General features: G+C 43.7%; 2 protein-coding genes across 2 annotated transcripts in view; one reads left to right on the top strand and one right to left on the bottom strand.

Moving 5' to 3' along the window:
• Window positions 1-3,563, top strand: part of CCDC113 (coiled-coil domain containing 113) — a 38,055-nt gene extending 34,492 nt beyond the window's left edge. Inside the window, exons 8-9 of the mRNA XM_006863626.1 lie at window positions 2,077-2,232; window positions 3,477-3,563. Coding sequence (XP_006863688.1) covers window positions 2,077-2,232; window positions 3,477-3,563 — 243 coding nt within the window. The remainder of the gene's footprint in view (window positions 1-2,076; window positions 2,233-3,476) is intronic.
• A 461-nt stretch (window positions 3,564-4,024) lies between these two features.
• Window positions 4,025-23,974, bottom strand: PRSS54 (protease, serine, 54). The gene is made up of 5 exons (XM_006863627.1): window positions 23,917-23,974; window positions 20,804-20,975; window positions 10,558-10,816; window positions 9,856-9,984; window positions 4,025-4,558 (listed from the first exon to the last, which is right to left on the bottom strand). Exons 1-5 carry the CDS (start codon window positions 23,972-23,974, stop codon window positions 4,025-4,027), a joined length of 1,152 nt encoding a protein of 383 aa, XP_006863689.1.
• Between the last annotated feature and the right edge of the window lie 604 nt (window positions 23,975-24,578).

Here is a 24,578-nt window from a genome sequence, read left to right on the forward strand (position 1 = left end):
GGTTTCTGAGGCTGTAAATCTTAACGGGAGCAGAAAGCCTCATCTTTCTCCCGCGGAGCAGCTGGTAGTTTCGAACTGCTGACCTTGCAGTTCGCAGCCCTATTCGTAACCAATACACTACCAGAGCTCCTTCTAGTCACTTCCTAGTATATGATTATTTTGGCTTATCTAATAACTATTACAGAATTCTTTTTTGTTTTGTATTCTTCATAATAATAAAATTTACCCAATCTCTGAAGTTTAAAGAAGACTTTGAAAAACTTTTAGATGAATAGATAATATTTTTTGTTGATTTTTTAAAATGAAAGAATATGAACAAAATGCACTTAAAAATGCTTTTATCTTGTCTTATGTTGGTTATATATTCATTACATGATTTTCTAGTGCTTTTGTGTGGCTTTAGACTATAGCTAGATTATGCTATCTAGATTAAAATTAGGTGGTTATACTTGGTCATTAGCACATATATCACTTTTAGTTTTAAAGATGTGGGGTTTTTTGCTTTTTTTTTTTTTTTTAATGATGGTTATTACCTGCTTGACTGAGGAGTATATTAAAAAAAAAAAAGATGTATATACTTTGATATTTTTCCATTTCACATGCTGGCATTTTGCAATTATCTAATAAATTTACTTTAGGAATCTATCCATGTTGTTGTTGTTAAGTGCTGTCGAGTCAGTTCTGACTTATAGTGACTCTGTGTCGGGTTGCCAAGGAGCAGTTTATGGGTTTAAGCAGCCCAGTGCTGATATTATCACTGATATTGCAGGATGGTGTATATTACGGTGCTTACCTCTATTCCCTTTCACTCTTGCACTCTTTCCTGTGCCTTTTCCTGCCTTCATCATTCTACTGCCAACCTCCATCTTGTTGTATATTGCATTCCCCATCACCCAAGTTAACACATACCAACCCTCTGGCCGTGGATCCCACCACTTAGTGATAGTGGTGGTGTGTTGTGGAGTCGGTTCCAACTCACAGTGACCGGTATAGGTTTCCAAGGCTGTAAATCTTTACAGAAGCAGAAAGCCTCATCTTTCTCCTCCAGAGTGGCTGACCTGTGGTTGTTGATTTCGTTGATTCTTTCAAAGAACCAACTTCTTGTCTTATGATTCTATTATTTTTATATTCTATTTCATTTATTTCTACTTTAATCTTAGTTTTAGTTCTGGCTTCCATCGAAAGTGGTGTGTTAAAGTCTATTACTATTATTGTAGAATTGTCTATTTCTCTATTCAATGCTGCTAGAGTCCTGGTGTGGCGCTGTAGGGGAAGCGCAGTACAGCAAGGTAAGTTTGAATCACAAGGTTGGCAGTTCAAACTCACCAACATTTGGAGCACTCTCATTGGGTTTGTAAATATTTGTTATAGTTATATTCTCTTGATAAATTGACCCCTTAATCGTTACATACTTTTCCTTATCTTTTGTGGTGCATTTGCCTTTAAATCTATTTTATCAGAGATTAATATTGCCACTCCTGCTGTTTTGTTAATTTACTTGATATTTTTTTCCATCTTATAATTTTTAGCTATTTTTACCTTTGTGTCTGTGTCTCTTGTCTTTTTATTATGGAGTAATAATAGTTTCTTATATAGTTTGGATTCAGTCACTTATCAGATATATGATTTGCAAATATTGTCTCCCCCTTTTTTTCCTTAATTGTATTGTGTGTAGCATCAAAGTGTTTCATTTTGATGAAGTCCAATTTATCAAACGTCTTCATTTGTCACTTGTGATTTTAGTGTGATACCTAAGAAACTGTTGCCTAGTCCTAGGTCTTGAAGTTTCACACCCTATGTTTCCTTCTAAGAGTTTTAACCCGTACATTTCGGTCATTGATCCATTTTTTAATTTTATGTATGGTATGAGATAGGGGTGTTTTGTTTTTTGTTTTTGTTGCCAGTGGATATCCAGTTGTACCAGAATATTCTTCCTGAAACATAAAGAAGAGTGTGCTTTGTTGAATAGACTCTTCTTCTCCCACTCACACCCCCATGGTCTTGGCATCCTTGTTGAAAATTCTCAAGCCAGGAGCTTCCAGGATCTTTTGAGTTGAATTGTCTTTCCTCACACAGGACCGGGCCAGGGCCGAGTATGCGAACAAGAAGTTACGGAAGCAACTGTCCAAGTTCCGAGCACCACCCGTAATGGCATATGTCCAGGAGAAGATCATAAATGGGGAGCTGGAGAAGACTATCAAGACGTGGGAAAGGAAAGTCGAGATCACCGAGGTAAGTCACGGCAGAATCCCAAGATGGACAGTGTCTTTTGCCCTGGACATTTTTGCTTTGGATTTTGATTTTCAGAGTAAGAATAAAAGTGTTTGTAATATTTGTGAGTCCTAGTGTGGCCTGTGGGTTAGTGCGCTGGACTGTAAAGTCGGTTTGAGCCGCAAGGTCGGCGGTTCAAACTTACCAGCCTCTCCTTGGAAACCCTATACAGAGTCACTGTGGGTCAAAACTGACTCGACGGCACTCAACAACAACAACAACAACAATGTTTGTGAGGCAATTTTGCAGGTGATTTATTATACCACAATGAAGCATGGTTGTTGTTTCTAAAGTGCCTCACTGTAAATTGTAGTGTTTTCAGGTACCAGGGAGAGACTCTGTAGTAATGTATGCTTTTAATTGTTTATTTTCTTAATGAACTCTGAAAACTTATGAGTCCCTCCCCACCACTAATAATTTAGTCATTGTCACTTTATACACGGACTCCTGGTGTGGTGCTGTAGGATCAGCACTGGACTGCTAACCACAAGGTCTGCAGTTCAAATCCACCAGCTGCTCCTTAGAAACCCCATACAGGGTTGCTATGAGTCAGAACTGACTCAATGGCACTTAATAACTTTATACATGGATAAGCCAGTTTTTAACAAATTACATCAGAATGGATTTGTAATACCACTCGGCACCCAATTTCATGCATGTTTATAGTCACATTTGTTTGTAACTAACCCTGCAACCCTGTAAAATTCAATGTGTCCAGTAGTACCTTGGCTCCTTATGAGCTGAGGAGGAGGTGGCGGCAACGTGGATACTATAAACCACTGAGACTGCACACCGAGGCCACTTAAGACATCATTCATGCACCTTTCAAACCTCCATCTGGTTACTCAGGAAGCCAGTGGGAGCCTGGCGTTGTCACATGTGGACCCCAGCTCAGGTCCCATGATCCTTTTCCCTACCTCTCCTGTGATCACATGGTGATAAGGAGTGAAATAGGATCCAAACTCAGCCACATTCAAGCTGAGAAGTAGAGGACCACAGCAGGCACCTGAAACTTCTCCCTCCATTAAATGGAAGCCTGCTCCTTAGAAGAATCTTCTGGAAGGGTGCCACCCAGCAGGGCACCACCTCCTGTAGGGTACCCGCATAGTCAGCAGGACCAGATGCGGGCTGCTGGCTGGATGGGCACAATCAGTAGCTAAAAGACCTTCTCTCCCTCCCCCACCCCCCTTTTTCCTTTTTCATAGATGTCTTTGAAAGGCTACCGTAAGGTTTGGAATAAAATGAAAGCCACTTGTGAGCAGCTGCAGGCAATGGACTCCCTTGGGAAGTGACCAGAGGAAGGGCAGGCCTCGGCCACAGCTGCAGCCCAAGAAGTAATCCATTAAAGTAATCAGTTCTTTCCTAGTCATGAGGTCCTCTTGCTGTTCTGTGCTGAATGTTGTCCCCAACTCTCCAGCCAGGCTGCCCGTCAACTCCCAGGCCACATCTGCCCACGAGGAGCTTTCACAGCCTGGCCCCTGGAAACGTCAACACTGAAAGAACCACAGGGGACACCGATGGTTTGACGCTTGTCAGTCTACATTTAGTTCACAAGCACAAATGAAGGGGACCTTCTGGCACGTGGGATGGGATAGAAGAGGGAGAGCCAGCCCTGCATGTGCCGTGGGCCTGTCCATAGCAGCCCAGGTACATAACTCTCAAAAGTACAAAAATAGTTATCAGTACGGTCTGGTGAGTGCCTGGCACCTGGCATTCTGAGCTTATGTTTTGGTATGATGTATCTGTTTCTAGGCTAGGCACCTCTGCAAAAGAAAACCAGCAAGAAGAAAACCAACATAGCTTTTTGGGGGTGATGTAAGCTGTTCTGACCTGCAATGACTCCCCCCTCCCCAGCTTCCCCACCGTAGTAGTCATAGTACATGGGCTGCATAGCCATTTCCGAAGCCCGGCCGGCTTCCCTCAGACCCGTTTGCCGAAAGTTGAGACTGTTCCTAGAGTCTTTTGCTGGCAGCGAATGACTGGAGGGCCAGTTCCGTCCTTGATGGTGCACATGGTGCCCTCCGTGGTGGTCCTGGCCAGCATGTGTTTTCTGTGTCACGAGGTCCCTCAGCCCGCCAGAGTGAGGGAGTACCTTCTCCCAGTGTTGGAGGGAATACAACACAGGGCCGACCCTCTTGGTGCTGGCTGCGATCCAATCACTGTAATCTTCCACCTTGGTGTACACAAATGGGCCAATGCATTTCTCACCGCCTTTACTTAGGATTCCTCTCAGGACCCACACACCCAGTTGTTGTAGCTGGCACATCATTGGGTTTCCTGGGTCCCCCTGTGACAAAAGACAGAAGGCTTCAAGTCTTAGAAAAACTTGCTTTCTTTGAAAATATATCCTTTGTGCAATTTGTCAATATAAGGGGACTTCAAAAAGTGTATGAGAAAATTCCATTATCTTCCCCCACCACAGACACACTGTTTTCCACAAGCTTTTTGAAGCCCCCTCATATATCCTGGTGCAATTCGAAGTGTCTTACACTGATTCTCCCTGGGGATGTGGTGTACATTTATAGGATGCTATTTCAAATCAAAGCAGAGGCAGTACCCACTACAAATTCCAACAAGATGTCCTTTTCTTTTATTATGCCAGTTATTTATGGACTTCTGCAGTTTGTCTGTAGCTCTCTGGTTTGAATTTCATTTTCTTGCCCCCTCCTTTTCAGAACAACTCAGTCCTTCGTCTATTTTGGTTTCCCATTCTTAAGCTGTTCTATATCTTTCCTTTCTGCCTGGGATGCCCATGTTTCTCATCACCTCTCCATCTTGTTTCCGTCCTTACATTAAACCACTCCCTCCCACTCCCAGGGGAGTCCTAGTGGTGCTGTGCAATAAGCACTGGACTGCTAACCTCCGGGTCAGCCGTTCAAACCTCCATAGGAGCAAGTGGAGACTTTCTGCTCCCATCAAGATTTACAGCCTCAAAACTCTATGCAGGGTCACTCTGAGTTGGCATTAACTCAATGGCAATGGGCTTGAGTTTTTGGACTTCCTTCCTGTAGACCTTTGGGGTCAAAGTTCAGCAGGTCACAGCTTCCCACCTGGCCCTTCCTGTTACCCCACCTCCCACCAGCACTGTCCTGTTCCTGGGCTCCTCTGCTCCCGTGGGAAAAGGGGGCTGATATTCTGGAATTCTGAGGCACAAGCCATACCTCCCTTAGAATGGGTGGGTAAAAGCTTAGCATACTTTGTTGGATCTGTGACCCTGAGCTAAAGTGGGTGTAAACCTGTTGCTGTCAAGCTGAATTCCGACTCAGACTCATAGCGACCCTATTGTAGAACTGCTCCATTGGGTTTCCATGGAAGCGGAATGCCACAGCTTTCTCCCGAAGCGTGACTGGTGGGTTCAAACTGCTGGCATTTCAGTTAGTGGTCGACTCTGTCCCTGCAACACATGCAGAGCCTGGCACACAGTGAACACACAACAAAGATTGTTGTTGTTACGTACTGTCAAATCAGTCTGACTCATAGCAACCTTGTATAGGGTTTCTAAGGAGCAGCTGGTGGGTTTGAATTGCCATTAGCAGTCCAGTGCTTACCCTACAGTGCCACACCATAAAAAGGCATTATTTCTATGTGAAAATTAAAAAAAAAAAAAACCATTGGGAAAGCAACCAGATAAACTACTAGGCATAATTTATCTTAGCTGCCCCCTCTCCTGCCATGTTTCCAACACCCAAATCAAAAATCAAAACCAGTTCCAACTCATGGTGCCCACATGAGTTACAGAGTAGAACTGCCCCATAGGGATTTCTTGGCTGTGATCTTTACAGAAGGAGCTCACTAGGCCTTTCCTATGTAGACCCACCAAGTGGGTTCAGACTGACACGCTTTAGTAGTGGAACTTAAACTGCTTGTACCACACAGGGACCGTCCCAACACACAGGCCCCCAGTTAAAGAAACATGCCCCTCCTAGGTAGTCCATCTTGTCTCAAGGAAAGGTCATCATCTAAAGATTGGATAGTCACCTTTGACCTAGCCACCTTTGACCTGTCTGGGTGTGCCATCCATGTTGCTCTTGGCTGTTGGGACAGGGATACAGAGCAGATGCAATGGCAACAGGAAACAGTCTGAACGGACTCCACAAAAAGAAGCAGTCCCCAACCCGAAGCTTGTGTATTCAGTCTCTCTTGGGTTTCTATGCATGTATCTGGTATGGCGCTGTAGGATAAGCAGTGGACTACAAGGCCAGTTTGAACTGCAAGGTTGGTGATTCAGAGTCACCAATCCTCCTTGGAAACAGGGTTGCTATGAGTCAGAACCGACTTGATGGTACGTCACAGCAACAACAATCCTTTTCAATCATTTGCCCTTTTTTCTGAGGAAGCCACTTGAATTGGGAAAGAAAGTAGGTGCCCTGTAGGGTAATGCTTGGTGATCACCCAGACATGGAGACAGGTTATGTGGTAAGCAAGGTAGGCAAGAGTTTATTTGTATTTACTTACCTGGTGTGGTGCTGAAGGATAATGTGCTGGACCGCGAGGTCAGTTTGAGCGGCAAAGTCAGTGGTTCAAACCCATCAGCCACTCCTTGGAAACCCTATACAGGGTAGCTATGAGTTGGAACTGACTCAGCAGCACTTAACAACAACAACACTAATCTGTAGTGAACAGTTGACATGTTTTCTTTGAAACACTTTTGCGTGTTTTTCATCACAAACATTTGAAACTGTTCACTACAGATTAGTAAGTAAGCCTGTACTTACTTTGCTTGCTGGGTACTCTGTCCCTGTCAAGGATTGTAAATTTGAATAGAGGCTTTGATTCTGTAGAAAGGTGCTGTGGGGTTGGGAGATACAGAGATGCCAGGCAGACCTAGAAGTAGAATCTCTGATGTAAAAAGTGTGGAGTTGTTCACTATAAGTAAGTCTGCTCATCTTGCTTATAGGGTAATCCAACACTGTTCAGAAGGCCAAGACCAGGTTCCTGGAGTTCCTAGTGTGCTTCTAATGACATATAATTAGAGTGATACTGTGTAAAATTCTTGACTTTTCTTCTACTGTTTTCACCCCTTACTGCCAATCAGTGGCAGTGACAAGAGTCAAGATTTTATAGCAGAATTCTGGTTGGTTATCCTATCTGGGTCACGTAAACAGTTTACAGAAAGGTTTCAGGTTCAAAACCACCCAGAAGCACCCCAGAAAAAAAGACTTTTGAAAGTCACAGTCTTGAAAAACCAATTCTACTCTGCGCTCCTGGAGTTGCCATGAGCTGTAACTGGTTTGAGGGCTGCTGGTTTGGTTTGGTTGGTTGTTTGAGTTAAACAGGCTCCTTGCCTGGGCCCGTCGCATCTGGTTGGGGAGGAGAGGCTCCCTGGCCACAATGATGTGCTTCTCCTTCCTTTCGCCATCCCAGCCCCACTTTTAACTGTGACTTTATAACTTGAGGAACAAAGTATGCCATTTTTAACACAATGCCCGACATCCTACTTTGGTGAGGAGCCACTGGGGTCTTCAAAGCTAGTGAGTAGCTATCTAAGGTACTAAGGATTAGTCTTTGTCTGTCTGGAGGAAAGAAGAGTGAGGAAAATCAAAGGTGCTTGGAAACAATTAGCCCAGTGGACTAATGGATGACGTGAACATCCATCTCCATGACTCTGAGACCAGAAGAACTAGATGGTGTCCGACTCCCACTACCTACTGCTCTGAAAGGGATCACACTGGAAGGTCTTGGGTAGAATGGGAGAAAAATGTGGAACAAAACTAAAAATTAAAAAATAATAATAATAATTAAAAATACCAGGCTTAATGTTTGGTTAGAGGTTGATGGACTCCTGAGACTATGGTTCATCTTCACTCCTCAGGCCTGTAAATGAACTCATCCTTGTGATTCAGCCAAGCAACATACAGAAAGCAAGAACACTAGGGAGTTTGCACTCCTTAGAATAATCTACACTTTGAGATCAAAAGGACAAGATTTATCCAAGCACAAAGTTCAGAAGGATTAGAAAATAAGGAGGAATAGAAACAGAAATCACAGGACAGACTCGGGATAAGTGAAGTTACGTTGTGGGGACTGCAGTCAATAACATGAAACAAAATGTGTATAAATCGTTGGATGGGAAACCAGTCTGCTCTGTAAACCTTCACCTAATTCACAATTAAGAAAAAAATGTTTACGTATACAACTTAGAACAATAGTCCAATAAATAACTGGTGAGTGTCCCCAGCTATTGCACTGATTGGCAGTCTGCTCTTCCACTTGGGAACAGAACACGCCACTTTTGCTCTCCCATGATGCTGTGGGGCTGTGACTTCTGACTCAGAAGCAGCTGAGACAAAAGGTACCAGCTGGCGGCTCCTCTGGAGCCAACTATCTCAGCTCCCAAGGGAGGGGTTCTTTCTTGTCATAATCTTGTCCTGGGAGACTGAGCAAAAACCCTAATAATTGTTAAAACTTTGGGGTGAGGGAAGGGTTTCAGAGTTGTTCTGCCTTTGCATGGTTTCTGGGGAGACCCAGTGGGCAGATATTGAATCTGGAAGGTTTACATTAGATGTGGGAAGTGTGACTTTAAGGGCCTCTGGAGAGCTGGACGCTGGAACACATTTGGAACAGAGGGAAGAATTCTGGGTAGGCGGGTCGCCATTTGTTTGTCTGAGGCAGTTTGCAAGCACAATTATATTCAAAAATAAACAAATGTCTATAGGTGTACAGTAGTTAAAAGCCAAACTACTTTGTAGAAAGATTTTTGAAAGGTAATAGTTTAGAACAAGTATAAACAACATATTCAACCAAGTCTAAGATGCACTCCAAAAAATGTTTTTTAACTCTTTGAAATTGGGATGTGCCTTTTAGTTAGTAGATATCTGAGTTTAACTGGAAGCATTTTTTCTTTCTTAATAAAATATAAAATAATGGTTGTTGTTGTTAAGTACGGTAGAGTCGGTTACTGAGGCTGTAAATCTTTATGGGAGCAGAAAGCCTCATCTTTCTCCCATGGAACAGCTGATAGTTTAGAACTGCTGACCTTGACATTAGCAGCCTGATTTGTAACCACTATGCTATCAGGAGCATCCCCTATTTAATAGTACCTTGGATTTGATGAAGTAGCATTATTAGACTAATGGAATGGTTGATGGCAGGATTTCATTAAATAACTGTCTTTAAAGTCTTCTACTGAATATAAACAAATTGTCTGATTTAAGGAGATGCCCTGGTGGCACTGTAGGATAAGCACTGGACTAGTAACCACAAGGTCATCAGATCAAACACACCAGTCGCTCCATGGGACTGCAAAGATATAAAGCCTCAGAAACCCTATACAGGGTCACTATGAGTCAGAACCGACTCCACGGCACATAACCACCACCATCAGTCCTCGTGTGGTGCTGTAGGATTAGCACTGAACTGCTAAACACAAGGTAAGTGGTTCATACCCACCAGCGGTTCTTCAGAAACCCTACACAGTCGCTATGAGCACTTAACAACAAAAACATTCACGCTCTGGAGTGAGTCCCAAGTAATGATCTCTGCCCTCAGGGAGCTCACCATCCAGTCAGGGACAGTGTGGAGGCTCCCCTTGGGGTAACCAGTGCTTACGCTCAGCATTTAGCTTCTCCTCCATCATGTTCTTACCAAGCAGATGTCCATTTTTTCCCCTCTGTGACTGCAGCAGGCTGTTTTCGGGGGTTTGTATAAAGGACACAGGTCAACATCTTTCACGGACATTTTCCTCAGGATACTCATTGTCATGTGCGTTCCTGTCTGGACCATGCAACAGAGAGGCTAAGAATTGTTAACAAGAAGATACCCCAAATCACCTCAACTGCAACTTACAAAGCCAAATGGTAGTGAGAAGAAAATATCTGTGTAAACCCGTCTCCTCAGGGAAATCAGAACCTATGTCTGAGTTTCTACTGAAAACCAGCTTCGCTTTGAATTTGAGCTGGAAAATAGAGGACGTATTCATCCTTCCACCACATCTACAGAGTATACATTGCCTTTTTCTTTCTCTTCCAAGAATAAAAGGCAACAGGGATGGCTTAGACAAAATAAATCATGTCCCCTCACCCCTCCATAATCTTACATCCAGTCTGCCCTCTGCCTGTGTATTTCCAGCTGCAGAAGACAGCTAGTGGGACGAGGGTCAAGTATAAGCATCGCCATAGAAAGGGCAAGCAGTGAGAATCCTGAAAGAAATGCTAATCCGCTAAGGGTTCCAACCCAACTCTAGAACTTCAAGCAAATTGGCGATTTAAGATAAGCCCTAATACTGTTCCTCCAAGATAGCCCCACTACTAGCACACACAGCTCCTCTAGGAGAAGGAAGGCATTAACTGCAGACGTGGGGTTCCATCCTGACACCCAGCAGTTCCACAAGGCTGGGAGTTTATGCGGCTTCCTGCCCAGGAAGCAGACGGGCTGGACCAGGTCGTTGAACTGCATTGCCGAGTCTGTCTTCAGAAGGGCGATGTTGTTTCTCATGGAGCGGTTATTAAAGCCCTCGTGGATGATGATGGTATTGATGGGATATTCTGCATGGGCTCTTTTTCTGGCATCCATGTCCGCTATGCCAACAATAACCACCAAGTTCTTCCTGGAAAGAGAGCAAGGGAAGCTTGAGAAGCCAAAGCATCAAGGAAGTTTCACATCTTCCTAATTTCGCAGGTACGCTTCCTTGGCCTGGGGTGGTGCTTGCTACAGGAAAAGCACTGGACTGTTAGCCACAGGGTTGGTGTGGTTCAAACCAACCAGTCATTCCTTGGAAATGCTATACAGGGTCGCTATGAGTCAGAACTGACTTGACTGCACTTAACAACAATGACAGTGTGTGTCTCAGCAAAGATGTAGTATGAAAAAAAATAAAATCATCACAGAAAGGAAGACCAAATTAGAAGTTGCCCAAGGTAGAATAGAGACCACAGAAAACACAATCAGAGACATAAAGGTAGGACTGAGAAAAGCGACCAAAATGAAATGGAAATTATCCAAGATTTTCAAAGACTACAGAGGAAAATGACAGCTATGACAAAGAAAAACCAACACACCGCAAATACCAAAATAATGAAATGACAAAAAATATATAAAAAGAAGTAGTTTACAAAAGCTTTCCAGAAATGAGACTTCAATATATAGTTTGAAAGGGTCCTCCAAGTCCTAATGAAAAAAAATGAGTCCGAATGATGGAATGACCAACACAAAGGCATATCCTTGTCAGGTTCCTGCAGGAAACAGGTAACATACTCACATAAGGAAAATTGAAGAAAGGTAAATACATGGACTCTTTACAAATGTCTTGGCAGAATATTAAGGAAACCACAAGGAGTCACACAGCACCCTGGGACTAGTGACAACAAAGGTGTTGATACCACCTCTGTGTTCGAGACAAAAGGAGGGAATGGTCAGACAGAGCTGTGTTCGTCTTTAAGGGAACAGAAAGCCTCCTCTTTTTTCCATGGAAGATACTGGTTAGTATGGTGCTGAAAGAAGACTCTCAGTACACAGTGCCCACAACGATGGACCAACCATTACGGAGTGAGCCAATTGGTTGGAGGGAAAACCAATCCATAGTATGTCTCAAGGGAATAAGGGCCTTGACCTCACTTTCCCTTCTCCCTCTGATTTCTTGCCAGTGCTCCCATTGGCCAAACCCAAATGGGGCATAGAAGGCAAGAGAGTCCATTGATGTAATTCACACAGATCAGCCTCCTAGGACAGAGAACAGGGTGGGAAAGGGTAGAGAATGAATCCCAAGGGGAAAATGGAAGAGATCCACATAACTAGTAAACTTCTGACAAAAGAGCAATCCCTGGCATCCAAATTAAAAAATATATTAAGTCATCTTAAGTTTTATCATATAATTTATTGTTCAAGCCAGGGAACTTGTAAGAGTGAATGCAGTGGGAATAATAGGATTCTGGAGTAATCCGTGTAAATCAGTTCTCTCCCAGCCCTTTAGGATGTGTTGTTGTTGTTATGTGCCGTGGAGTCGATTCTGACTCATAGCGACCCTACATAGGGTTTCCTAAGCTATAAATCTTTATGGGAGCAGAAAGCCTCCTCTTTCTCCCGCCAAACAGCTGGTAGTTTCAAACTGCTGACCATGAGATTAGCAGCCTGATTTGTAACCACTGCCCTACCAGAGCTCCTTTTAGGATATGTAGTCACCTTAACTATATGGGAAAAATTAGAAGGGCCTCAGACTTCTTCTCAGCAAAATTTAATAACAGAAACCAGGGTGAGGCCAATAATGTCCTCAAGAAAAGAAGGTGTGAGCTATGGATTTTATATTTAAATGGTCATTCCGATTTAAGGACAGCACAAAAGAATTTGAATATGCAAAACCAAGGAAATACAATAGTTGGGGACCCTTTGAGAAATGACTTCAAGACAAACTTCAGGCAACTCTAGTGTTGAATGAGAGCATCCAGTGAAAGGATTGTCAATGAGTGTGGAATCCATTTAAGATACAGTGAATTTTGGCTCTTCTACCATGGGACTCCACCACTGGACTGTCAGTTTGTCGTACTGTGGTGACTTGTGTGTTGCTGTGATTCTGGAAGCTATGCTACTGGTATTTTAAATACCAGCAGGGTCACCCATGGTGGACAGGTTTCAGATGAGCTTCCAGACTAAGACAGATTAGGAAGAAGGAGAGATGGACTACTTCCAAATATTTAGTCACTAAAAGCCATATGACTAGCATTGGAACACTGTCAGATGGCACCAGAATACTGAATATTGATACATGATGAAGAGCACCAGAATAGTGCTGGAAGATGAGCCCCTCAGGTTGGAAGACACTCAAAATACAACTGGAGAAGAGCTGCCTCCTCAAAGTAGAGTTCACTGTGATGGAGTGAATGGAGTAAAGCTTTCGGGACCTTCATTTGCTGATGGGGCACAATGCAAAATGAGCTTTAAGTATCCATTAATAATCAGATCATGGAATTTACAAAGGATGAATCTAGAAAAATTGGAAGTTTTCAAAAAAGAAATGGAACCCAGAAACTTCGGTATCCTAGGTATTAGTGAGCTGATGGACTGGTATTGGTCATTTTGAATCTGACCACCACATGGTTTACTATGCCAGCAGTGACAAATTGTAGAGGAATGGCATTGCATTCATCATCAAAAAGAATATTTCAAGATTTATCTTGAAGTACAATGCTGTCTGTGCTAGGAGAATATCCATGCACTTACAAGGTCAGCCAGTTAATACAACAATCATTCAAATTTGTACATCAACCCCTAAATCCAGTGATGATGAAATTGAAGAATTCCACCAAGTTCTTCAGTCTGAAATTGATCAAACATGAAATCAGGATGTATTGATAATTACTAGTGATTGGAATGTAAAAGTTGAAAAAAAGGAAGGATGAGGAGTTGGAAAATATGGCCTTGGCGATAGAAAAACAATGTTGGAGGTCACATGGTAGACTTTTGCAAGACCAATGACTTGTTCATTACAAATACCCTTTTAAAACAACATAGAAGATGACTATGTACATAGACCTCACTAGATGGAATACACAGAAATCAAATTGACTACATCTGTGGGACTCGATGGTGGAAAAGCTCCATATCATCAGTCAAAACAAGACCAGGGGCAGACTGTGGAACAGACTATCAGTTGCTCGTTAGGCAAGTTCAGGCTGAAGTTGAAGAAAATTAAAACAAGTCCATGAGGGGGAGGAGGGAGACAACAAGGTAGATAGGAGAACACTGAGACAGGTTTGCATGGGCTAAATGGGACAGAGGTAAATAATAGTGATGCATGCTAAACCTTGGAACTATAGGGCTCTGTGATACAGGGATCGAGGCATAGTCTGAAGAGGGGAAATAATTCTAAGATGCTTGACTGTCTTAGGAATATTGGTTTCCAATGCCTACTGTTGTAAAATAGACACTTGAATGGGATAGAAAGGAATGTTGGGAAACATGAATACAGAAAGCTTGTAAGCCCGTCTTCAGCCTATATATGATTGGAATACCTAAAAGGGGTTCCACAACTTTCCCAGTGAAATAGGCCTCTTGCAGAGCCTTTGCAGTGTATAGGACTTTAGGTGGAATCCTGAGCCCCATCCAGAAACTTCTGAGATGGAACATTCCCACTAGAAAGGACAAGCAGACCAGCCTAGAGTGACAGAGATACATCTTCAAAGAAAAATCAGGAGGAAAAAAACAATTAAAAGGGTAGTACGACTGGCTACTACAAGAATAAGCAAGTTGTTCGCTGGGAAGCCATCCAGGTAAGAAATCAAGTTCCCTCAGGACAAACCCTCCCTCAAAGCCTGAAACTCAAAGGGAACACATAAGAAGGCATGTAAGCTTGCTGACGACCACATTGGTCTACTGGTGAGTGGAAGAAGGGGAGAGGCAGCAATGAAAAAATGGGCTGAATTCAACCACAGTCCATTGACTCCCGTTGACCTGAAGATGAGATAGAGAAGAGGAAGGCCTGGTTGGTCCAAACTGTGGTGAGACCTGGAGACACCTGAGCCCATGGACAAGGACATAACCACAGAGGACTAGACCTGAAAGAGAAGCGTCCAGCTGATATGAAGTGAAGATACGCAAGAACACCCAAACTTGCAGATAGTACCCATCTGAACCAGCCTCGGTGGCTTGATAATCAGAACTCAACTAGAGGAAGATTAAGGAAACAAGAGTAAATTGCTACAATTTGATGAACTTGACCTATACTCATGGAGGTGTTGTTGTTGTTATGTGCCGTGGACTTGGTTACAACTCATAGTGACCCTGCATAGGGTTTTCTAGTCTGTACATATCTACAAGAGCAGAAAGCCTCATCTTTCTCCTGCAGAACAGCTGGTAGTTTCGAACCGCTGACCGTGAGATTAGCAGCCCTATTCGTAACCATTACGCTACCAGAGCTTCTTAGACTCATGGAGGTAGTAGCTCTAAATACCAACAGAGAGGAAGGAGTCTTCACATCAAGTATCAATCCTATCCCCTCTGTACACAGGGTAGATAGGGATGGGCAACTTAGACATTGGCTACCTAAGATGTTGTTGTTGTTGTTGTTATGTGCCGTGGAGTCGGTTCTGACTCATAGCAACCCTGTACAGGGTTTCCAAGGCTGTAAATCTTTACGGGAGCAGAAAGCCTCATCTTTCTCCCGCGGGAACAGCTGGTAGTTTTGAACTGTTATCCCTGAAATTTGCAGCCCAATTCATAACCACTACGCTACCAGAGCTACCTAAGATGAGGGGGTGATAAAGGCACAAGTGACTGACTTACAAGGTTTCAAGAGGGAGTTTAGTTTAAGAGTGTGCGGGGGAAGAAAGAGTCCCCACTGAATAGTTTTCATCTTGTCTAGATGGGGCTGGTGAAAAGAGATGGAATTAAGATTCTTATGATTCAATAGTGAGTAATTGTTATCATGACTAATTTTGACTTTTGCAACTATTTTTGTAACAAAAACAGGGGGTAGTTATTCTTACAGTCCAGAAAGAGATGACACTCTAGGACCATCATGGGAGAAGAGCACAAGCGGAATGCAGGACCTTATCTAGAGAAGCAGTGACACCAGAAATGGAGGCAGAGATGAGGACATGGAGGGAAGGAGCAGTTGAGGATTCTAGTTATAGGGTAACATCAAGAACATCATACAGAAAGAAATCAAGAGGTCATTAAGAAGACAAGAAAGTATAAAAAGGCCAAAATAGATGTCAGAAGAGACTGAAATTTGCTCTCCAGTGTAGAGATGCTAAAGCATCTAAGGAGGTAAAAGAGCTGAATAGGTCATTTCAAAGGTCATCTCAAGAAGACAAAAGTTGAGTATTATAATGAAGTGTGCAAAGACCCGGAGTTAGGAAACCAAAAGGGAAGAACACACTCAGCATTCTTCAAGCTGAGGAAAGTGAAGAAAAAATCCAAGCCTTGACTTGAAATATTTAAGGATTCTATGGGCAAAATGTTGAATGATGCAGAAAGCATCAAAAGAAGATGGAAGGAATACACAAATATGTAGAGTCATTGTACCAAAAAGAAATGGTCAATCTTCAACCAATTCAAAAGACAGCATATGATCAAGAGTCAATGATACTGAAGGAAGAAGTTCAAGGTGCATTGATGGCATTGGCAAAGAACAAGTCTCTGGTGGAATATAAATGGAAATCTTTCAACAAAGTGATGCAGCACTGAAGGAACTCAATCATCTACACCAAGAAATTTGGAAAAGATCCATATTTGTGCCCACTCCAAAGAGAGGTGAACGAATGGAATGCGGAAATTATCGGACAATATTATTAACTCATAGGCAAGTACAATTTTGGTAAATATAATTTTAAAAATGTTTGCAATAGTACATTGACTGGGAATTGCCAGAGGTTCAAGCCAGATTCATTTGAGGATGTGGAATAACGGATATCATTGCTGATGTCAGATGGCTCTTGGCTGAAAGCAGCGAATACCAGAATGATGTTTACCCATACTTTATTGACTACAAAGGCTTTCGATTGTATGGATCATGACAAGCTATGGACAACATTGCAAGAATGAGTATTCCGGAACACTTAATTATGCTCATGAGGAACCTGTACACAGACCAAGAGGCAGAACAAGGGAACACTGAATGGTTTTAAATTGGGGAAATTGTGCATCAGGGTTGTATTCTTTCTGTACTTATTCAATCTATATGCTAAGCAAATAATTCCAGAAGCTGAATTATATGAAGAACATGGCATTCGAGTTGGAGGAAGACTCATTAACAACCGTAGATATGCAGATGATACAACCTTTCTTGTTGAAAGTGAAGAGGACTTAAAATACTTGCTGATGAACATCAAAGACCACAACCTTTAGTGTAGGTTGCACCTCAGTGAAAAGGAAACAAAAATCCTCATCACCAGACCAATAAATAGCATCCATATAAATGGAGAAAAGATTGGAATTGTCAAAGAGTTTATTTTGCTTTGATCAACCATCAACACTCAATGGAAGCAACAGTCAGGATATCAAATAACACATTGCATTAGGCAAATCTGCTGCAGAAGACTTCTTTGAAGTGTTGAAAAGCAAAGATGTCAGTTTGAGGACTAAGGTGCACCTGACCCAAGCCTTTTCAGTAACCTCATGTGAGTGTGAAAGATGGATAGTGAATGACGATCATAGAAGAATTGATGTATTTGAGCTATAGTGTTGGAGGAGAATATTAAAAGTACCGCAGACTGTCAAAAGAACAAACAAATCTAAGTTGAAAGAAATACAGCCAGAATGTTGCTTAGAAGCCGGGATAGCCACACTTCATCTCTCATGCTTTGGACATGTCCCTGAAGAAGGATATCTTGTTTGTAAAGTGGAGAATCAGCAAAAAAGAGGAAGATTCCCAATGAGAAGGATTGGCACAGTCGCAGCAGCAATGGCTCAAGCATAGCAATGATTGTTAGGTTGGTGCAGGACAAGGCAGTGTTTCGTTCTATTGTGCACAAGGTTGCTGTGAGTTGGTACCGACTCGACAGCTCCCAGCAACAACAACCTCATGCTGTTGTCTTTAAGTGCCATGGAGTCGGTTTGTACTCATAATGACCCTGTTTAGGCTTTTTAGTATTGGTTTGAACACAGACCTTTCAGTTAGCAGTCTAGTGCTTATTCTACAGTGCCACATCAGGACCTTGGAAATCCCACCAAATGACTGGGTGGGACCATGCAAATAGGGTGTATGGGACTCTAATGCAGGGATTTTTGCTATCCTGCTAGGTTTAAAAAGAACCATCTCAGAGACAGGAACCATTAAGAAAGATGAGCCACGAGTAGAGCATGATCTCCCTGCGGCCATAGCAGAGCCAGTGGAATGGAGAGACATAGCAGTTGCTGGCTTCCTGGCCCACAAAACCAGTAAGTTGAGTGCCTGTGGGCATGAGGCTGGCTTACAAAATGTGCTCTTTGGGCATTTATGGACTGGTTAAAGGAGCTTTATAACACTTGCCCAAGCAGGGCGGAGGCCTAGGGGCCACATGGCTGAGAGGCTGAAGACAAAAGGGAAGCGTGCCTGCAGTATGGCAGACAAGAGGCGTTCCTGATGGTGAACTGCTGCCTCCTGAGTTATTTCTGATCCTGAATTGTACCCTGTTTACTCCCCTAATAAACCCCACAGTCATGAGTATTGTCTATGAGTTCTGTGTGGCCATTGTCAAGGATGATCTAACCCAGATGTGAATCAGAGAGAGCTGTGGGAGGGATGCTTGGTGTCAGAATTGGTAAAGAAGGTTGTAGGGTAGAGGCATGTCTGACCTTTGCCTCACAGGAATTGTCATTGGGGTGATTTTAAGCTTGATTCTCCTTCCCTCTTGTGAAGTCACAGAAAGTCAGACATAGCCTCCCTGTTGTTTTTACACCATTACAATATTGGAGTCCTGGTGTGCTGTTGGTTAATGTTAATGCGCTGGACTGCAAAGTCAGCTTGGACTGAAAGGCTGGAGGTTCAGGCTCACCAGCTGCTCCTGGAAACCCTGTACAGGGTTGCTATGAGTCGGCTGCCGACTCGACAGCACTTAGTAAAGTAGTAGTAATATTGGAATAAAAAGAAAACTTTTAAAAAGTTATAGATCTGAATAAAATATTAGAAGTCCTGATAATAATCAAATGATTATCACTAAAGTTAGAAAGAAAGTTGGAGATAATGTGGTGGTGGTTGTGTGCCGTGGAGTTGGTTCTGACCACAGTGACCTTGTATAACGTTTCTGAGGCTGTAACTCTTTAAGGGAACAGAAAGCCTCCTCTTTTTCCCATGGAAGATACTGCCTAGTATGGTGCTGGAAGAAGATTCTCAGTTCACAGTGCCCACAACGATGGACCAATCATTACGAAGATGGCACAGAACTGGGCAGTGTTTTGTTCTGTTGCACATGGGCTTTCCATGAGTTGGAGTCAATTCACAATGCATGACATTATAACTCTGAGATGAACACCGAAATGGAAAGACAGGCTCTCCAAATTTATTTGAAGGGGATTACAAAAGAAAACAGAGGCCATATAGTAAAAATAATAACAAGAGGAAAATGCAAGAAAAACAGAAAGCATAACCTGAATCAAAAAGGAAAAACAGGAGCCACGTTCTTAACAACAGATAAGCTTGATGAGTCCAGAGCCAATGAAAGCATCCACTGTTTTAGAATGATAAAACATTCTGTCTTTTGTGAAATCTCACAATTATAAATATCTGCAGCAAGTGACAAAGTGTTCACAAAGTAAAAACCTAAGGAGAAAAGGTAGGAAGCTTTAATCCAGCTCTCTCAGCTTAGGACAGACAGATCAAGTGGGGAACCCCTGAGTTTTTAATGTATAAAATTAGACATCAAAGACAGAGAATACAGTTTTCAATTTATCTGTAGAAAAGAATCACATGAACCAGATACATCAGGCCACAAAGAGAACCTCAATGTATTAAAATAGATCACCATAATCTATTATAAATCCATATTAATAACATTAGAAAACAAAACCCCTGCCACTCGGTATTTATATGTATGTATGTATTTTCAGTCCTGGTGTGGCGCTGTGGGTTAATGCTCCAGACTGCAAAGTCATTTGAACTGCAAGGTCAGCGGTTCAAGCTCACCAGTCACTCTTCGGAAACCCTATATAGGGTCGCTATGGGTCAGAACTGACTAGATGGCACTTAACAACAACATGTACTTGTAGCTGTACTATTTTTCAGGCCTGAGGAAAGTGTTTTAAGAGAGATAGCTGACTCCAGGGCAGTGGGGCAGAGCCAGCTGTGGTGAATTAATAACACAAGCAAGTATTTAAAAAAAAACCAAAACACTGCCATTCAGTCAATTCTGGTGGTGCTGTAAGTAAGCACTGGACCACAAGGTCAATTTGAACTACAAGATGGTGGTTCAACCCCCCAACTGCTTCTCAGAAACCCTACACAGGGTCGCCATGAGTCAGAACCGACTCGACAGCACTTAACAACAACATAGGACAAAGTAGAACTACTTTTCAAGAGTTCTTTCTATTTTCTGAGACTGTAAATCTTTAAAGGAACAGACAGCCTCATTGTTCTCTCACAGAGCAGCTGGTGGGTTTGAACCACTAACCTTGCAGTTAGCAGCCCAACCCTTAACCTACTGTACCAGTGTGGACCTCTAGAATTAACAGTAACTGCCTTTGTGATTTTGATAAAATTGCGACAAACATCCCCCTCACTAAATACAGAATGGAAGGAGCCCTGGTGGTACAGCAGTGAAAGCGCTTGCCTGCCAACCAAAGGTTTGAACCCATCAGCCGCTCCAAGTGAGCAAGATGTGGCCATTAGCTTCCATCAGAATATCCTCAACAAAGTGGTTTTTAATCTTTGTGGGTTTTAATGTTCTGTAAAGATGATAGTCTTGGAAACCTTATGGGGAAGTTTTATTCCATCCTGTAGGGTTACTGTGAGTCAGAATTGACTCCGTGGCAAAGGGTTCTATAGAATGAGGGGCTAATCGTGTCACTTTTAGTAGAGGAAACAGACTGTGTGGCCCTGGGCAATTTTAGGACCTGGGATCCACTTCCCAGGGAACAGAGCCCTGCCCTCGGAAGCGGAGTGGGCCCCAGCGGCAGGGGTACTGGCCTGTGCTGAAAGGTGGACGCGATGCTGAGGATCCAGAACTCACTGAGGATGCAGCCGAAAGCCAGGTGGGAGTACTTGGAATCTTGCAGTGACACCACCCATGGGAACATCTTCCTGTGGACCAGGTTGTCCTCGAGAGTGTCTGGGATTAAGGCTTTCTGGATGCCACATTCTGCAGAGGGGTTACAATGGGTCAGGCGCTGGCTGGCTGGGGCATCACCACCAGGTCAGACCTCAAGACCCTCTCCCTGCTGGCTTCCCACTCCTCTGGGCTTATCATCCTAGTTGTCACTCATTCTACCACCCCTTCCCTTCCCTTGTCCAAGTGGGTCTTTCCCCCCACTGGGTCTTGTGTTATCTTTGAGCCTATTGGTAATAACTCCCATCTTTCGAACAAGGGAATCTTTGGGTCATGCAAGCGGTTAATGCACTCAGCTGCTAAGCCGAGAGTCTGGAGTTGGTGACACAAAAGAAAGGCCTGGTGATCTGCTTCCCCAAAACCAGCCATTGGAAACCATCTAGAGCACAGTTCTACTCTGACACACACAGGGTCACCAGAATCCGAGTTAACTCCATGGCAACTGGGAGGGAAAAAAAGAACATTTATGTGCTGTTGTTGTTTTATGCAGTCTAGTTGGTTCCAACTCATGGCGAGGGTTTCTGAAGCTGTAAATCATTATGGGAGCAAAAAGCCTCACCTTTCTCCTGCGGAGCCGCTGGTGGGTACAAACTAATGACCTTGTGTTTAGCAGCCTAACACGTAACCCACTACTTATTTATGTACTTGTTGTTGTTGTTAAGTGCTGTCGAGTTGATTCCGACTCATAGCGACCCTGTACAGGGTTTCCAAGGCTGTAAATCTTTACGGGAGCAGAAAGCCTCATCTTTCTTCCGCAGAACAGCTGGTAGTTTTGAACTGCCGACCTTGAGGTTCGCAGCCCAATTCGTAACCACTATGCTACCAGAGCTCCTTTATTTATGTACTAGGTAGATGCAGAATCTCTTATGTGTACAGTTGTTGTTATTAGGTGTGTCGTCAGTTCTGACTCATAGTGACCCAAAGCACAACAGAACGAAACACTGCGCAGTTCCTGTGCCATCCTCACAATTGTTGGTACCTTTGAGCCCATTGCTCCTGCCACTGTGTCAGTCCATCTCCTTGGAGGTCTGCCTCTTTTTCACCGACCCTCCACTTTATGAAGCATGATGTCCTTCTCATGCTGGTCCCTCCCAATGTATGAGCAATTCTTAACAGAGCCCAGATGGCAAAGTGGGATACATGGTGGGCTGCTAGCTGCAAGGTCAGCAGTTCGAAGCCACCAGTCACTCAGAAGAAGAAAGATGAGACTTTCTGCTCCCGTACAAATTTACAGCCTCAGGAATGCTACACAGCATCACTGAGTCACAACTGACTTGACAACATGCAACAACAACAATTCTCAAAGTGTAGTCTTCAGACCTCTCGGAGTCCCTAGGTCCCATTTAGGGGCCTACGAATACACATAGTTAAAAAAAATGCTTTTATAAGAATATTGTTGTTGTTAAGTGCCGAGTCGATTCTGACTCATAGCGACCCTGTATAGGGTTTCTAAGGAGTGTCTGGTGAATTTGAACCACCGACCTTGTGGTTTAAACCAACCTTGCGGTCCAGTGCTTGGTCCCATGGTGCCACACCAGGAAACTAAGAAAATAGTAAATAATACTATTTTCCACTATCATTCTCTCATGAGAATATAGTGGGATTTTCCAAAGGTTACTGATGTCTTCATATGATATTATATTTTAAAATCTTCTGTTTTAATTTCAAATATGGTAAATATGGAAAGTCCTTTATGATCATTAGAGGACCAAACATCTTTAGTCACTTGGAGACTTTGCTGGAACTATGACAGAACTGGGTTTTGGCAAAATGATTCCTGTAAGACCTTTGCTGTTGTTAAGTGCTGTCGAATCAATTGCAACTCATAGTGACCCTGCTTAGGGTTTCCAAGGAGCAGCTGGTGGGTTTGGACCCCAACCTTCTGGTTAGCAGCCCAGTGCTTATCCTACAGCACCATACCAGGACTAACCAAAGAAGAGATTTTTTTCTCAGGACAATGGTGATCAATGGCAAACAAGGCATTCCGAGCCCAAGAACTTATGCAGGTGTGAAGATTTTGCTTTTTCAAAGCTCTGGTCAGTTAATTCATTTGATCTCACAAAACCCTTTGAAAGCCAGGATGTGGTGAGGAAACCTGACCTAGAGACAAAACATTTGTTCCAAGTCTCTTGACTACGGCTTTTTTTGAAGAGAGAGGGCCTGAGCCCTTTCCTGTATGTTTCTGGGCAGCTTCTGGGCTCCTTAGGGTTGCGAGGAGGGCAAGGAATTGAAGACTGAGGGAGGTGGAGGGTCCCCCTCTTTGTGTGTGTGTCTGTATGGGCGGGGGCGGGGGGGGGCGGGTTCTCTTGCATCTCCCATCTAAGCTCAGAACAATGGGACAGACCCAGCTGTGGTGACAGAGGGGGCACAGAGCTTGCTTCAGTCAGCTGTCCCTTCATCCCTGCCCCTTCTAGGCTGGAATTCTTAGTGTGGACAACCTGTCCCTCCTGCTGTCTCTGAGTTTTCAGCAGTCTCTACGGTATGAACAACAGTAGAAATCCAAGCCCTCTGCCCTCCCTGTTCCAGACCAGGCCTACAGCTGGGAAAAAAAAAGCCACTCTTTTATTTAATTATAAAGACATCATTGTCACACCAATCCTGAAGTGCAGGCAGGAGGATGAACTGGCTCTCATCCCATGCCCCACTCCCCACCCAGGTGGGAGGAGGACACCCCACCTGACAGAGGCTGTGAGCCAGAGGCAAGCCTCTTGCTCCCAGTGGGGATGGGGGTGAGGGGCACTTCCCTAACGGCACTCCCCTGAGGGCATACCTGACACCAGGCTGCTTAGGCCCCAGTTTCTTAAATCCACACCCCACACCTGTGCCGGTTCCTGCCACCAGTGTGTGCGGTACAGAGCAACACTGTGAGTCACCTTCCCCAGAGTCCGTCTCTGGGTGTTAAGGACCATTTCATATTCCTGATGATTCCCCCTCAGCCAAGTAAAACCACAGCCTTCCCAGAAGCCCCACTCACTGGCAGAAGAGTGGGAAATGTAGAGCAACAGTAAGAATAGCCTTCTCATCTCTGCCATCCCCAAAGAGAACTGCAGCAGACACCATGGGCAGCTGTGAAGACAGAAATGGCTCTGTCAGCTTCCCAGACACAGACAGGGTCTGCCCTCTCCTCCCCTAATGTCAGCCGTCCTGCCTCCTTCCTGCCCACAGACAAGACTCCAGGACTTGGGAAACAGACCTGTCACGTCCCTCTTGTGCAGTTCCGTGCAGTAAAGGGGCAGGGACCAGCTGTCCAACACTAATATTCAGTTAGCAATTTGGAGGATGGGCCCAAGGAGAGAAGGCAGCACACGCTGGACTGTTTTCTCCTCAATTCAGTCCAAGCCTCTGGACTTCCTAGAGAGTTGGGTTTCTGGAAAGGGTTGTTTTTTAACTTGTGGAATTCAACCGTAATTCTGTAGCCATGAAACACTGCTGAGAAAAAGGCAGGAGTTCAGTACAAGGCCGTACAGGGCTTACCACTCATTCTAAAACTCTGCTGTCTTCAATAATGCTGGGGTTTCTTTTAACTAGTAACAGCCAGCATGGCTGTGGATTAAATACCTCAGTTAATCCACACAATAATCCCAAGAGGCAGACACTGTCATTACCCCATTTTACAGATTTAGAAACTGACGCTCA

The sequence above is a fragment of the Chrysochloris asiatica genome, unplaced genomic scaffold (assembly GCF_000296735.1).
Source record: "Chrysochloris asiatica unplaced genomic scaffold, ChrAsi1.0 scaffold00055, whole genome shotgun sequence".
In the NCBI taxonomy this organism is placed as follows: Eukaryota; Metazoa; Chordata; class Mammalia; order Afrosoricida; family Chrysochloridae; genus Chrysochloris; species Chrysochloris asiatica.